Genomic DNA, 14,620 nt, shown 5'->3' on the forward strand with positions numbered 1-14,620 from the left:
AATGAGCCAATGCCAATGAGTTTGAGTTAGAAAAAATATTTTTTTAGTATCATTTGATGAAAAATGAAAACGGGTCCCATAGACCCGAACACCACACAAGGGTTAATATACTGTACTACCGTTTTTAGCATCTTAAAATAAAAGCCACATTACTTTTACCTTTACTTTTATACTTTAAGTACATTTGAAATTAGTACTTTTATACTTTTACTTAAAAAGTAAAAAGCATGAGTTGATGCTTCAACTTCTACAGAAGTATTTTAAACCCTTGTATCTATACTTTTACCTACAGAGTAATACATATGAATACTTTTCACACCATTGATGTGATTCCTCCCAAAGTCTCGCAAATGCCATCTAGAATGTATATTTTCAGTGTATGACACTATGGAGAAAGGAGTGGTAATGCCTACACAACTGTGTTCAGTATTCAGTACATTCTCGTCATTACTACATTGCACCAAAATACCTTATCTTAAACAAAGGTAGTGTAATATATTTGTATAAGAGTGTAATAAAGACGTTATAACATGTGAATAAATAAAATTATGTGTTTCTGTACCAAATTTTTAACAGGCAACCAAATGGATTCTCAACAGCGGCACAAATAACGGCCTTCTGCTCGTCTCAACTTTACCGTCGGGTCAGTGGTTTGAGGCTAGTGTGCAAACAGGAGGAGAGACAAAGCCAGAAGAAAATGATGCTTATTTGGTTATCTACTCAGATGATGGTCGCAGAGGCTCAGGTATGGGTGTTTAACCCCCCAGAGGACTATGAGGTTAAATAAATTACATTTAAATTAATTTAATTGATTACTGTTTAAATGTGATAATCACCTTCTTTTCCCTACATAGTAAATCTATAATGAAGTCATCCAGACTATGAAGGAACACATAAGGAATCATGTAGTAACTTTAAAGGGTTAAACAAACCCAAAAAATACTGTTAACTTGCGGTTTTTGAGGCTGATAACTCTGATACACTTATCCTGTACAGCAGAGGTAACTCTTGATCTTCCTTTCCTGGAGCAGTCCTGATGAGAGCCAGTTTCATCATAACATTTTTGAAGGAATGTTGGAAAAAAATAAAAACATTGAATATTGAAGAAGGCCTGTTCAAACTTTTGACTTGTACTGTAAAAGTACAGTCTCCAACACAAATGTATACTTTGATAGTATCTTTTCATGGGATAACACTAAAGAAATGGATATACAGCTCTGGAAAAAATAAGAGACCACTTAAAAATGATGCGTTTCTTTGATTTTATCAAACTGAAAACTCATGGAAAATAATCAAGAGGAAGATGGATGATCGCAATCCATCAAACCTTGAAGTTGAACTGCTTGAATTTTTGCACCAGGAGTAAAGCAGCATTATCCAAAAGCTGTGTGTAAGACTGGTGGAGGAGAATACACCATGATGCATGAAAACTGTGATTAAAAACCAGGGTTATTTCTCCAAATATTGATTTCTGAAAACCGTTTCTGTGCATTATTTGAGGTCTGAAAGCTCTGCAAATAAATGCTCTAAATGACAATATTTTTTATTTGGAATTTAGGAGAAATGTTGTCCTTAGTTTATAGAATAAAACAACCATGTTCATTTTACTCAAATATAAACCTATAAATAGCAAAATCAGAGCTGATTCAAAAACTGGAGTGATCTCTTAACTTCTTTCTAGAGCTGTATCTTGGATACAATATGGAGTGATCAGTGCACAAGGTGACGCCAATCATTCTTGGACACCATCTCAGCCAAACAAGTCTTGGTCTCAACAGACCACAGGGCATGGCTTTCCTTCTTACCTCCTACTTCTTCAACCTCTGCAGCAATGCTGGCAGTGCACATGCATCTATTTTCAAGCCAACTTCTGGAAATGAAATTGAAACTGTAGACTCAACTTTTGTTAAAACATCAAAATTGTATTCGAGAATTAATCAAATGTATTATCCTGAAGGTTGTGTTAAATTTCTCTCAATCTCACTGGTCTTTCAATTGTCCAGGTCAGAGCAGCTCATCACCTCTGGACTTGGTCCTGGAGTCCATGATTACCCACTGGACCGCGGGGCGTATACGTAGGAGCACCCACCGACCTCCACCAGACCACAAGCAGTTCACAACATGTCAGAGAGCCCCGCTGTACGTGGACTTTGCTAAGATCGGCTGGTCCGGGTGGATAATATCACCCAGAGGCTACAACGCCTACCAGTGTGTGGGGTCCTGCCCGTTCCCTCTGGGTGGGAGTTTAAGAGCGACCAACCACGCCATCGTTCAGTCTATAGTGGACGCTCTGAAACTCTCCAGCAAGGTGGAGCAGCCATGCTGTGTGCCGGATGTGCTGCACCCGATAAGCCTGCTGTACTTCGATGATGAGGAGAATGTTGTACTTAAACAGTATGATGACATGGTGGCTGGTAGCTGCAGCTGCCACTGAACCTGTTTATTATGTGTCTTTATTTTCATATACTGTACACTGCCTGGCCAAAAAAAAAGTCACCTCAAAAAAAAGCTTCTGCAATGTCACAAGATTTATTTCAATCCAGTGTTGCATTAATTTTTCACCAAGATCTTGCAGCAGCATTGATGATGGTAGAGTCTGACCACTGCACAAAGCAGCTCTTCTCCATCCAGCACATCCCAAAGATTCTCAATGAGGTTAAGATCTGGACTCTGTGGTGAACTCTCTCTCAATCCATGTGTGAAAATGATGATCTCATGCTTCCTGAACCCTGAACTCTTTCACAATTCCAGCTCCATGAATCCTGATATTGTCATCTTGGAATATGCCCGTGACATCAGGGAAGAAAAAATAAATCCATTAATCCAGGAATAACCTGGTCTATATTCAGTATATTCAGGTAGTCAGCTGACCTCATTCTTTCAGCACATACTGTTACTGAACCTAAACCTGCAGACCAACTGCAGCATCAACCAACCCCACATCATTTACTTACTTACATCCAGGTGGACACTTTTTTTTTCTTTTTTTACTTTTTTGGCCAGGCAGTGCATTATGTCGATTGTATAAAAGCTCATGATCACCTGTTGAATAGATAAGTCTATATAGGAGTGGATTCAGTTTAATAAAGGAAACTGTTTGTGTGTATTGCAACAGAAACACTTGCTTGATGAATGCGATATATATATCAAATGTATATTGATAGACTTTGATTATTATTCTTAGTACATTTCAACATGTTTTGGAACATTACAAAAAGTACATATTTCCTATTGGCTCCTGGCATCATGGGTTCGCCCCCAAACCCCAGACCACTCACCATCAGTGTGTAGTCATGCCCACCAGCAGGACTAGAGTGCCATCTACCCACTCAGAGAGAGCAAAGCCAATTGTGCTCTCTCTGGGCTCCAGCAGGTGATAGCAAACTGCATGACCAGGATTCAAACCAGCAAAAAAAAATCTCTCAATCATAGTGGCAGTGTTTTAGATCTCTGGACCAACCTGCTTGTAGTGATTTCACAAGAACATTTAAAAACATTAAATAAAAACATTCTAGAAACATTCATGTTGACAGAAGGAACATTTTAAGAATGATAAATGAGATTGCTGGTTCGAATACCAGTCATGCAGCTCGCCATCAGCTGCCGGCGTCCTGAGAGACCACAATTGGTGCTTTTTCCCCTCATCATGCCAAAGGGTGATCAGGGTCAGCACAAGGCTGCGTCTGTGAGCTGATGTATCAGAACCGGGTCGAGTACGCTGTGATGCTACTCGGTAATGCTACATCAGCAGCAGTTCAAAAAGAGGCAGTGACTGACTTCACATGCGTTGGAGGAGGAGTCACTAGTGATGAGGGGAATACACCTGACTATCAGCTGAGTGGGTGGGACAAAAGAAAAGAGTGATAAATTAAAATGTTCTACTAACTAAAAATATTAGCTAGGTAAATGCTAACAGGGCCCCATGTTGTGCAGTAGGTGCCCTTTTCATTTGCCTGCTACTGCTTGTAGGCATAGCACAATATGTCCAATACAAGTCCCAACAAGTCAGTGAGAATGTTAAATGGCATCTGGGAGGTTCTCTCAGACAGCTGACACTGCTGTGCCCATGACAGGGGGGGAAGAGGGTGGTGGGTTGGTATGATGTTTGGTCCCATAATTCCAAAATTCCACAGATGGTTTATGCCAGGGCTATATCAGGGATATTTAAGTGATTGGGTTTTTCACACACTAAACTAGAATGATTAGTGACACAAGGTCACAAATTACAAATTGTCAAAGTCACTGGGCAGAAATATATTTTCACTATTATGTGCACAGTAAACGTCATTATTTAGTGTAATCATGATGTTTGTAATGGTAATGTTCTCTTTTTTAAGTTTTAGATTTCTCCTTCAGTTTGGTTAAGTATAATCTATACTCTGGGCTCTGGGGATAAAAAAAAAAAAAACAGTATTAACGTAACTGTGGCATAAAAGCTATAGCAGGTTGTTTTGGGCATGTTTGGCAAAACAGCACCATCAGTGGATGGGAGCTATGGTGTGAACTGTAAAATATGTACAAATATGTTGTGAATATAGTGCAATGGTTATGCCATTTCTCCCTTTTGGAAGAAATCTGTTATTTCTTTCTATTTTTTTGGACACATTTTTAATGTTAAGGAATACGACCCTTTTTTAGACATACATTTCTTCATTGATAAAGGCACTTAAAATAAATATAAATATATTGTAAATGTTCATTCTCACTTCACCTTTGTGCCAAACAACTTCACACCCTTAACTTTCTCATATCTCACTTATTTCACCTTTATCCCTCTTCATGTTGGATTTCAGCTTCAAAAATCTTTAAGTTCGTTTTAAAAACCGTTGATGGTTGGTAAAACATGATTCACCAAATTGTAGATGGCTCAGTAGAATTCAACATTCAATTAATTGCACAAATATTAACTGAGATGTTTTTATTGGAATGGTTTACAATGTATGAAGCCAACAAATCCTGAGCTCTATCAACTCTATCATTCATTCCAAAGTACACTCAAAGATAATGACACCAATGGTCATTGAAATATATGTCACTTAAGACATACAGCAACTATTCGTCACTTGTGTTTAAATAAGTGCATCCTCCAGTCTGCAAAAATACTTACAATACAACATGTATCAAAAATTATCTGGCAAAGCGCTATTGCCTAGTCTAGCTGCACATTATCATTACAAAAGTACAACTCCTCAGAACTTAAAACAGTGAGGAAACTAGTTTTAAGTTCATTTGATAAGAATTCAACATTTACAAAGTCAGTCGTGATCAATGCAGATACAAATACATGGAGCACAAACGTTAATTCCATGTCATACCAGCATGCTGTTTCTTGTGAAAGCACGTTTTAAAGACTATATTCATCAGGAAGAAAAATCAAACATCTAAATGCCTGGACTCAGACACACTTAAATCCAAGACCACAATCTATAAAGTCATCTGTCACCTAATTTTATGACTTCATCTGACACTGTCCACAGTTTCCACATCTCCTAAACAATCCTGCGATACATGTACAGATGCAGGATCAGGGTAGGGTTTGGGCTTTTGGTAGATTTCATCATCATGCCTTTCTATTTCACTGGATTCAAACCCTTCCAAATCATTAGGAGTAACCACAGAGCCTAACTTGATGGATGAGTTCTGTGCAGGTAAAGTCGAGACGGGCATTGGAACGAAGCCATGATAGAGCACGAGTGGTGGAGGTGCCTTCACCACTTCCATAGACTGTGCCTGTGGTACAGGGGCTTCATGAGACTGAACCGGGAGCTGGACGTAACTTCCCGTCTCTGGATCGAAGAAAGTCTTCGTCTTGACCTGCACTGGCATGTCCACGACAAAATACTGCCCAGAATCTGGATCCTGCAGAAGCTTCCTTTGGGTCATTGGGAAAGACTGTGTTACAATATTGGAAGCGTAGGTATGTTCTATGCTGTTTTGGCGCAAAGGTGGTTTCTTTGCGACTTCATTCATATTGGTCAAATATCTGTCCAAACTATGAGCCCTGCGATCCAGCCTCTCGGGTGGGGATTTTTTATCACTGGTGCGACCTGGTCTTTCAGATGGGGCATCTACAGGCACCTTAGAGTCAAAATGATGACCTGATTCTGGAATTTGCCTTGATTGATTGCTGAAGTTTGTCATCTTCTTCATTTTTGCTTGGTTATTGTTTCGATTGACAGGACTTTCAAGCTGTAGCATCTCCTCGCTGTAGTGTCCTTCTTGATTGCTTGAATCTCTTGAAGGCTCTCTGGCATACCTTTCTCCTCTGTGAGGCTTGTTTTCTCCAGTGCTTTGGTTGCTTCCATCAAAGTCTACAGCAGGTGCTTGAAGTTCTGATTGACTGCTGAGAACTTTGTCGCTGCTGTGGTGTCTCCGCTCAGGTTTGTGACTGGTGTTTTTCTCGCAGCTCCGGCCTTTGCGCTCTGATTTGCTTTTGGACTCTGCCTTCTGGATTCTTCTTGTAGTGAGCCTCATGGCACGCCGCAGGGCTTTCTCTGTTTTCGGAGGAACAACTGGAGGCTTGACTTGTGACTGATTTTCAAGGCCACTGCAGGCAGATCCAGATCTCTCGCTTTGTAGCTTAGATTCCTCTGGATCTTCTGTAGGCAGGGTAACAACAATCTCCTCAACAGCATCTCCTATACTCGTTCCACAACTCTCTATTCCCTCAGAAACATCAGAGCTCACAGCAGATTGCCTCTCGTCCTCTTCCGGCACTGTGAGATAATTCAGTTGCACTTTGCCCTTGTAGCCGATTGATGACTGATCAGGCTGGGGACTTCTGGCCGGCGTGGAAGGTGGAGTTGGAGATAGTATGGTTGGACTCTGCACTTCTACACAGTCCTTGTAAAGGTCCTCCTCACCCCGTTCAGATCCACTCAAGCTTTCCCTAGGAGACCACAGCTGGCAAATCTCTGGTATAGTTTTATGAAGGATAGGTCTCACAGTTTTGGTAACAGGAGAGGAATTAAATGTATTGTCTTTCACCTTGAATAAAACAGGTTTTCCCATTGTGGGCGTAGATGCAGTGGACTGACTGGTGGGAGTTAGATTTCTAGCAGATTCAATCAAACAGCGTACCCACCCTCCCTTGTCTACATCACTTGGAGGGGAAGATAACCTCTCAGAAAGACTTGGCTCACTCGATTTCTCCTCAGTGAGGTTCTCGAAGTTCTCTTCACATGTTCTTGCTGGACTTGCCAAATCAACTTCAGGTTGGGCTAGGGACTCTAGTGTTGACTCTGGCGTTGGATTTGAAAGAAGAAGAAGGTTGCCCTGCTCGAATTGTGTGAGATTTACAGGTGACAAGGGCTCAGGTTGTTTAAGAATATCATAAACTTTGATGCTATGAATTGAAGGACTCTCTGCTTGGATCGATTCTGGGGTTTCTGGTGTCTTTACTGGGATTTCTTTCACAGATGCGCACATTTCAGGTTTTACATTTCTTGCTTCTGCCTTTCCAAAAAGATCACTTAAAAGCTGTTTGACAGAATTTTTACTGCTATCTTTGGATTTTGAGGGCTTTGGGCTTCGCTTTTCCGGAACTTCTGAAGCTTCAGAAGCACATAAAGGACTCTCCTTTATGACTCTTATGTTCTCCTCTTTCTTGGTTGCGAGATCACTTTCTAAAACAGCAATCTCTTTAGTTTCTTCAGCATTATTAGACTCTCTAACTGTCTCATTCATTTGTCTTTGCCTTACTGTTGATAAATCAGGGTTTATATCACAGCTCTTGCTTGAACTTACATCAATTCGTTCAGGATTTTTGTTTTGTTGTTTAGTTGGTGTTGTTTCACTTGCAGGGGTACTTGAGGGTACTAAGACTTTCTCCTTCTCTACACTCTCTTTTAGTTTTACTTTGTCTTTTTTAGGAGGATTCTCCTTAAGTCCATTATCTAGAGCCAGATAGTCATGAACATTTGTTGCACTACTTGGAGCTTCTTGTTCTTTGTTAAACTTTTCCTTCAAGGCTGACACGTGTCCTCTCACAGGTCCTCTCTCCTTTGGTAAATTCGCCTTCACTTTCATAACATTTTCACCTGTTTTATCAACTCTTTCTCTGTCTTCCCTTCTTTCAATCTCATATAGTAATCTCTCCTCGTTTTGTGACCCTGCTCTACCTCTTCTAGGAGGAACCTCTGGTTTGAAAGAACTGCTCTTCTTCTGAACTGCTGTACAGTCATCAACTTGCGTAGTGAGCCTACTCTCAGTACTGGGAACCCTTGAACTCTCTTTCATAAGGTTAATAATTTTAGGCACATGCTCTCTTTCTTTATGTTTAGTTACTTTATCCAGAGCTTTGACATTATCAGGCTCGCTTTGGTGTCGTTCACGTCTGCCAGATCTGTCTCTCTCTCTATATTTTATCTGTCCAGCTGCACGCTGGCCGTGCTCACCAGCACCTTCCTGCTTACAAGGCCCAGCTAAATTTACCTCGGCCACACGACTTTCTCCATGTTTGGTGTCCCTTTCCGACATACTTTGGACGATTTGGCTGCTGGATTTAAAATCGGAAAAGCCCTTTTGACCCCCTCTCCTGTCTTTTGCAGCACTTTCGAACATGTCCTTCTGACTCATGGCTATCGCCTGCCTGTAGTGTTCTTGTGTTATTAAATCTTGTTCATAATCAGCTGATTGGCACTTAGAACTTGATACTTTATCAATCTCAATATCTCTGTCAGTGGATGAAAAGTCCTGACTTTGCTTCTTTCTTTGATTTCTCTCAGCGATCACTTCCTCCAGTGCTGCTTTTGCTGCCTCGTACTTATCCATTACTGTGTTTTCCTTCTTTGCAGCAACTGCTGCCTTAGTAAACGATTGTTCCTTAGAAATGAACAGCGCTCTTTTGGCTGATGTGTTTCCTTTTATTGAAAAGGCATCACCCTTGGTTGCTTTTTGTTCACTGCTAAGACCTGAAATGTTTGAGAGAGCCAAATTATTGTCTTTCATGTTGAAAGCTTCATTTTTAACACTTTCCCTGATAGACGTTCCTCCCAGTTTTCCTTCTTTAGCTATTTCTATGAGTTTAACTTCATTTGCACCTCCATTCTGTTTACTTTTCCTCTCTTCACTGACATTTGTAATTTCTGACATCCTTGAGACATTCTCCTTTGCCACCTCGCTTTTGCTTCTTACACAAGCTACATCTTCTCCACCATGTCCGTACTCCTCCTCATGCACATCTACACTTACACTTCTCTGACTTTTGATATAGTTGTTCTGTCTTGCTGAAAATACATGCTTAGCTTTTGCTTCCATCCTTTCTTTACTATCCTTCGCAAGTCTTTGCTCGACTTTCTCTGTTTCTCCCATGTTTGCTTTGTCTTGATTCCTGCCACATACAGGACTCAGTGTTTCTGTCTTTACATTGGGCTTCTTCATAAGTGCAAGAGGATATTTTTCTCTTAGAGAAATGATGTCCACTTTCTCAGTCTGTACATTTCCTACTGTTCCTAATTTACCTTTATTCTTATCATCGTTCGTGTGAATGCTTTCACTTTTTCTTTTGTTTGTATGGTCTGTAGGCTTGTTCACAAGTATTGATGGGACTGGTGTATTTGGTGTTTTTCTTTGCCTTTCTTTGCCGTCCATCTCTTTTAATGTAGTGCTTTTATCCAGGTTTGGATGTGAACCGGGTACACTCAGTGCTTGCACGGTTTTTGCATCCATGCATTCTTCTGGACTAGCTTTCCGGTACAGATTTAACGATGGGTATGTGGCTTTGTTAACCACCGGGCTCTTGTTAGATTTCAAACAAGGAGAGCTTCCATTTCCAGCCTGCAGTAAACTCAGTGCCAAGAAGTCATCTGGCAACCCCCCATTTATATGTCCGCTGGGAGTAGACTTTTGCTGGCCTGCAGTCTCTTGAGGAACACTGGCTGGGGATTTATGAGCTTTCGGATGAACAGGTGATGCGATTTTAGCATCAGAACTCTCAGCAACTTCCTGGCCAGTTTTGGTAAGAACCTGTTCAGCCAAAGGAGACAGTTTATTTTGATCTGTTGGATCTGAACTTCTGAACTTCGGTGGGCTGTACATCGCCTTGACCCGTTTCCTGTTGTCCTTGAGATTGAACAGCAGACTTGAAGCAATGGATTTGTAGCCTTCCCGTTTAATCTCAGGTGACGGGTGCAGATCTCTTTCTGCAAGCACTGGTAGATCGAGCGTAGATGGTGAGAGAACAGATTGAAGCACCTCTGAACTTCCTGTTCCCTGCCTGGATGGGATGACTGGAGTTAGCAGCTGTAAAATGTTGAATGGGGTTGAACTTGTGGAGCTTTGTTCTTCCATTGTTCTGACATCCTTTTTGATTGGTAGTTCAACCTCTTCTACAGCTTTTGCCTTTTCACATGTAAGTGAGCTTAGAAGGGACTGACCAATAGGGACTGCACTTTTTGCCCTGCTTCTGTTTTTCCTCCAGGGGGCGCCTTCAGACTGACTCCTCAGCTCAGACTGCTCAGAGGATTTCAGCAAGACTGGAGGAGGCTGAGGTTCGGTGGGAATTTTGTGAGGTTCAGGCTGTTTTTCTGATTTTAAAGGCATGCTTGTGGAAGTCAAAGTCTTGAAGTCAAGGTCTGTGTTGTTTTGGGGTAACTTAGGGTTTGAGCACTGCTTTGCCCCCTTGGATTGAATTGAATCATTTAACTCTGAATCATGTGGCTCTGAATCATGTAACTCTGAATCATGTAACTCTGAATCGTGTAACTCTGAATTGTGTAACCTGTGTGACATGGTGAGTTTTTTGTAGAGTGGCGAATCGTACCATTCGGGTGGGCCATTGCTTTGGAAGATTTCTATGTTCTCCAGTCCAAAAGGAAACTTATTTAAGTCCCTCCAGGACTGGAATGGGCTGAGTTCACTGTGAAGGAAGAAGTTTTTGGAATTCAATTTTTTGAGCTTGCTGGATTTGCTGTGTTTGCTTTTGCTCAATTTCCCTGATTGAGTAGATGTGTCTGCGATCGATTTATTGCTTTTCTCTGAGGATTTGAGATGATTCTTGACCTGGGAATTGTGGTGATGTGCAATATTGTTCTGATAGTCTGAGGAAAATTCGGATAGTTCTTGTTGAATGCTAAGCAGTGCTGATTTATCCCACGAGTCGCCATTGGTCATCTTGGTGGCATCTCCATTTTTCTTGGCTGCAAATGCAGCGAAGAGTGAGGAGCTTTTGTTCATTTGCCATGGCATGTTGTTCACACCATTGAGATGGGGTTGAGTTTCTTGCTTTTTGAATGCCATGGAACATGTCTGTTGAGTCTTTTTAGATACTTCTTCTACTAGTGGCTTGTGGCAGCTCACTAGCGGTGGTGAGAACTCCGAGTCGTTGTAGATCGCCTCGTCGCCGATGCACAGGCTTTTGAAGGCCCGATCCGTGAGGTTCATGACCTCTCGATCCAGCTCGTCCATGAAGCTGTCCAGGTAGTAGAGGTGCGGCATGCTTGCTTTGTGGCTCACATGCCGTTTCTCGATGCAGTTCATGGTGTGTAGTCCTCGTTCCTCGATCTTCAGGCTGATGTGGGGGGCAGCTCAGGTTGCCATGAGCAGAAGTTTACAGCTACTGATTTTCCTATGAAGAAAAAGACACATACACAAAGTGTGCATTAAAATCATTTCCTCCTCAGGCAAGCACTCTGACCTTCTTTTTGAGGTATGTGGTTAGCCAGCCCTCCTGTGGATAAGTACAGTGAAGTGAAATACACCATGCCAAACAGAGGCTATTTTTAGAGGAGGGCGGATGCCTTTCTGCCTTTCCCAACACATGAGCCATGTGCTCCACACAGATGACTACAAGGATGAAGATAAGCAACTTTAGCTCCTCTATTTTACCAAAATAGCTCAACTAAAATGGTTTACATGGTGGATAGGGCCTGTCTGAAGAGCTCTTCAGTGCTTCAGTGCTGAAGTTTATTGGTACTTTTTGACACTAGATGTCAGTGTTGGAGAATTAGTGTAAATCTAAGTGTATTTTTGGAATTTTCTTGTTGTGAGTACTGAAATAAAAGCTCTCTGAAGATTTACAGTATATAGATACTGTATAAACGTTACAATAATAGCTTAAAAACTGATACAGATTAAGAGAGACGCAAGACATCTATACTAAACTGTATTATTCATTCTATGGCTGCACAATATATTGTTTTAATGAGACAAATCCATGATATATATATATCAGAGGCAGATATACATCATTTATTTTGCTCCAAATGAATTTGATAGACAGATGGCATTATTAATACTATGACACACCATATCAATAATTTCAGGTGAAATCCACAAAAAAAGAGGTTGAATCTTTTAAAGATTAAATATTGCAGAACAACTAAATATTGCAGTGTAAGTTTTTCCAATATCATGCAGCCATAAAACCTGGATCACCAATAGTGCCAAAAGCCCTCTTATGGTATATTCAAAAATATAGCTATTCAAATTTCAGGACCCAGATTTAAGGTAGTATTTTGTACCTTATATAACCGGATAGAACCCCTGTGCTGACCAAGGGCAAAACCCCAGAGAAATTTATGAACCATGAACCCAGCAAGTGGCCAAGATTATTTGGACGCCACCACTTTTTTCCAGCGCTCATAATTTCATCTCAACTTGCTGTCTGGACAATTTCCCTGCATCTGTCATTTACATGTAACCAAGAACTACAGTAAGGTGACAAGTTCTATAAAGCCTCCACATAAATCTGGTTAACACATTAAAAAAATACAGAATTGTCAGTGTTTAATAGCAAATTAATATTTAACTACTTACTTAAATATTTAACTATTTTGCTACTGTTTAACTACTTTACATTTTCTGGTAAAAAAATAAAAAAGAAACAAATGACTCTTGAAATTTCAAAGAATACATGATTTACTTATTATTATTTATTACATATGGCCTACTCCTGGACTACATAACATAGTTTTCATGGAGATTTTGTATTTACGGTAAATTTGAATGAATTATTAATTAATAATTTGAACTAGTCTAGAACTAGACTTAATCCCTGTCTAGAAGACCAGCTACAAGAGTTTAATTTATTGAAGGCCTCAGGAATAAATGGATTTGGTCTACGCCAAGAGATCCCAATCTTTCACAAGTTTCAGCCCACCTAACCCACCACATAACATTATATTAATAACATATTTTCCATTCCAATACATTTTTTTTTACAGCACAATTATCAATTCAGCAAATTGATAGATTGGCTCAAACTGTCATAGAATATTTTTGTTTAAAAAAAAAAGGCCATTTTAACCAATTATTCATAATGGGTAAAAATTACAATACAATAAGACAGAAATGTCAGTACGCTCAGTGTGAGTATTTTAATTTGGCCAAATTAAGTTAAACAAAATCTGTCAGGTCTTACTTTTTGGTTGTTCATATATAGAAAGGACTTTTACTTTGCAAAACTCAGAAAAACTTTATAAAACCTGAGAATTTGTTGTATCCTATTAATAATGTTAATAATGCCTGACTTACCTTTCACATTTCGATTGGCTCTCCATATTCCATCTTTTATGAAATCCATTGAGAGTTTCCACAGATGACCACACAGAACCCTTGCAGTCGAGGCCCCCTGGAGAAGATACCGTCTTCAGTTATCACTGAATGGGAAATTTTACAGAAGGTCTCTCCTCGTGTGACTGTGGCAGAGTGAAGGGTGGGAGTAGAAATCCATGCAGAAGGGCAAGAAAGTGCAAGAAAGCAGACAGAATGCAGCCTATCGAAAGAGCCGCGGCAGTCGCTCAGCCCAAACACCAGTTGTAACCTGGGTAGGGTCTAGTGAGTGCACATATCGGCACAGCCAGCTGGTGTCCGGTTGCAGGCAGATGAAATGGAAATGGTCATCCGCTATTTTGGATTTGGGCGCATAAGCGCTATTACTGTCTGCTTATTAACTCTCGGCCTCCCCCTAAAGAGACGACAACAGCTAGTAACTCAGGAGCAGAGCAGCCGATTGCCTGTTTTCCCTGTTGGGCGCTCAGGCTGTTTTGGTGTAGGTGGCTGGGCGAGTGACTCATTTGTCTCTTGCAAACAGGCGAGTCAAATATAGCCCCTTGCATCACCCCCAACAAGTGGCACACAACTTTAAGTGAGGAATGAGGAGCAAATGGAATCTGACTACCATGAGAGAGGAGCTAGATCTGGTTCATGCTCCCATGCTTGTTTTTATAAAACTAACATGTCTGAGACTTTAGCTCAACTGGCTAAACTTAGATTTATACTAGTTCTCATTGCTTTTCAAGTGTTTCTCTCCACCCAGGGCTAAAACATTGACTTTACTCTGATGACATAAGGATAAAACAGTATAATTTCTATTTAAATGGTTCCCTTCAACAGGGCAACTGATTCAGTGCTTCCAAGTCGATTGACTGTGCCCTACTTCCAAGTCTACTGTACCCTGCCATGTTATTTATGCTGCTCTATTTCAAGCGCCCTGTATTTCTTACAGTAGTGATCTGCTCCTCTTACTCCTGCACCTTTCATTTGCGAGCGATTCTATCACACGGCATAGCAGAGATACTTAACGTGATTAGAGAAAGGTCAATATGCTCATCTGGTGAGTGTATCTGAGGTCAATGTAGGTTTCGAGAAACTCAAGAGAACTTTATACTGTACAAACTAC

At 40.6% G+C, this 14,620-nt stretch overlaps 2 protein-coding genes across 2 annotated transcripts; one reads left to right on the top strand and one right to left on the bottom strand.

Moving 5' to 3' along the window:
* The first annotated feature begins 1,984 nt into the window (after positions 1 to 1,984).
* LOC111192421 (derriere protein-like) lies at positions 1,985 to 2,940 on the top strand. The gene has a single exon (XM_049465007.1). It carries the CDS (start codon positions 2,045 to 2,047, stop codon positions 2,432 to 2,434), a length of 390 nt encoding a protein of 129 aa, XP_049320964.1. The 5' UTR covers positions 1,985 to 2,044; the 3' UTR covers positions 2,435 to 2,940.
* Positions 2,941 to 4,903: 1,963 nt separating this feature from the next.
* On the bottom strand, positions 4,904 to 14,005 carry LOC103042203 (uncharacterized). The gene is made up of 2 exons (XM_022669324.2): positions 13,474 to 14,005; positions 4,904 to 11,566 (listed from the first exon to the last, which is right to left on the bottom strand). The coding sequence occupies exon 2, from the start codon at positions 11,476 to 11,478 to the stop codon at positions 5,458 to 5,460; it is 6,021 nt and encodes a 2,006-aa protein (XP_022525045.2). The 5' UTR covers positions 11,479 to 11,566; positions 13,474 to 14,005; the 3' UTR covers positions 4,904 to 5,457.
* Between the last annotated feature and the right edge of the window lie 615 nt (positions 14,006 to 14,620).

Source organism: Astyanax mexicanus, chromosome 15 (assembly GCF_023375975.1).
Source record: "Astyanax mexicanus isolate ESR-SI-001 chromosome 15, AstMex3_surface, whole genome shotgun sequence".
NCBI lineage: Eukaryota > Metazoa > Chordata > Actinopteri > Characiformes > Acestrorhamphidae > Astyanax > Astyanax mexicanus.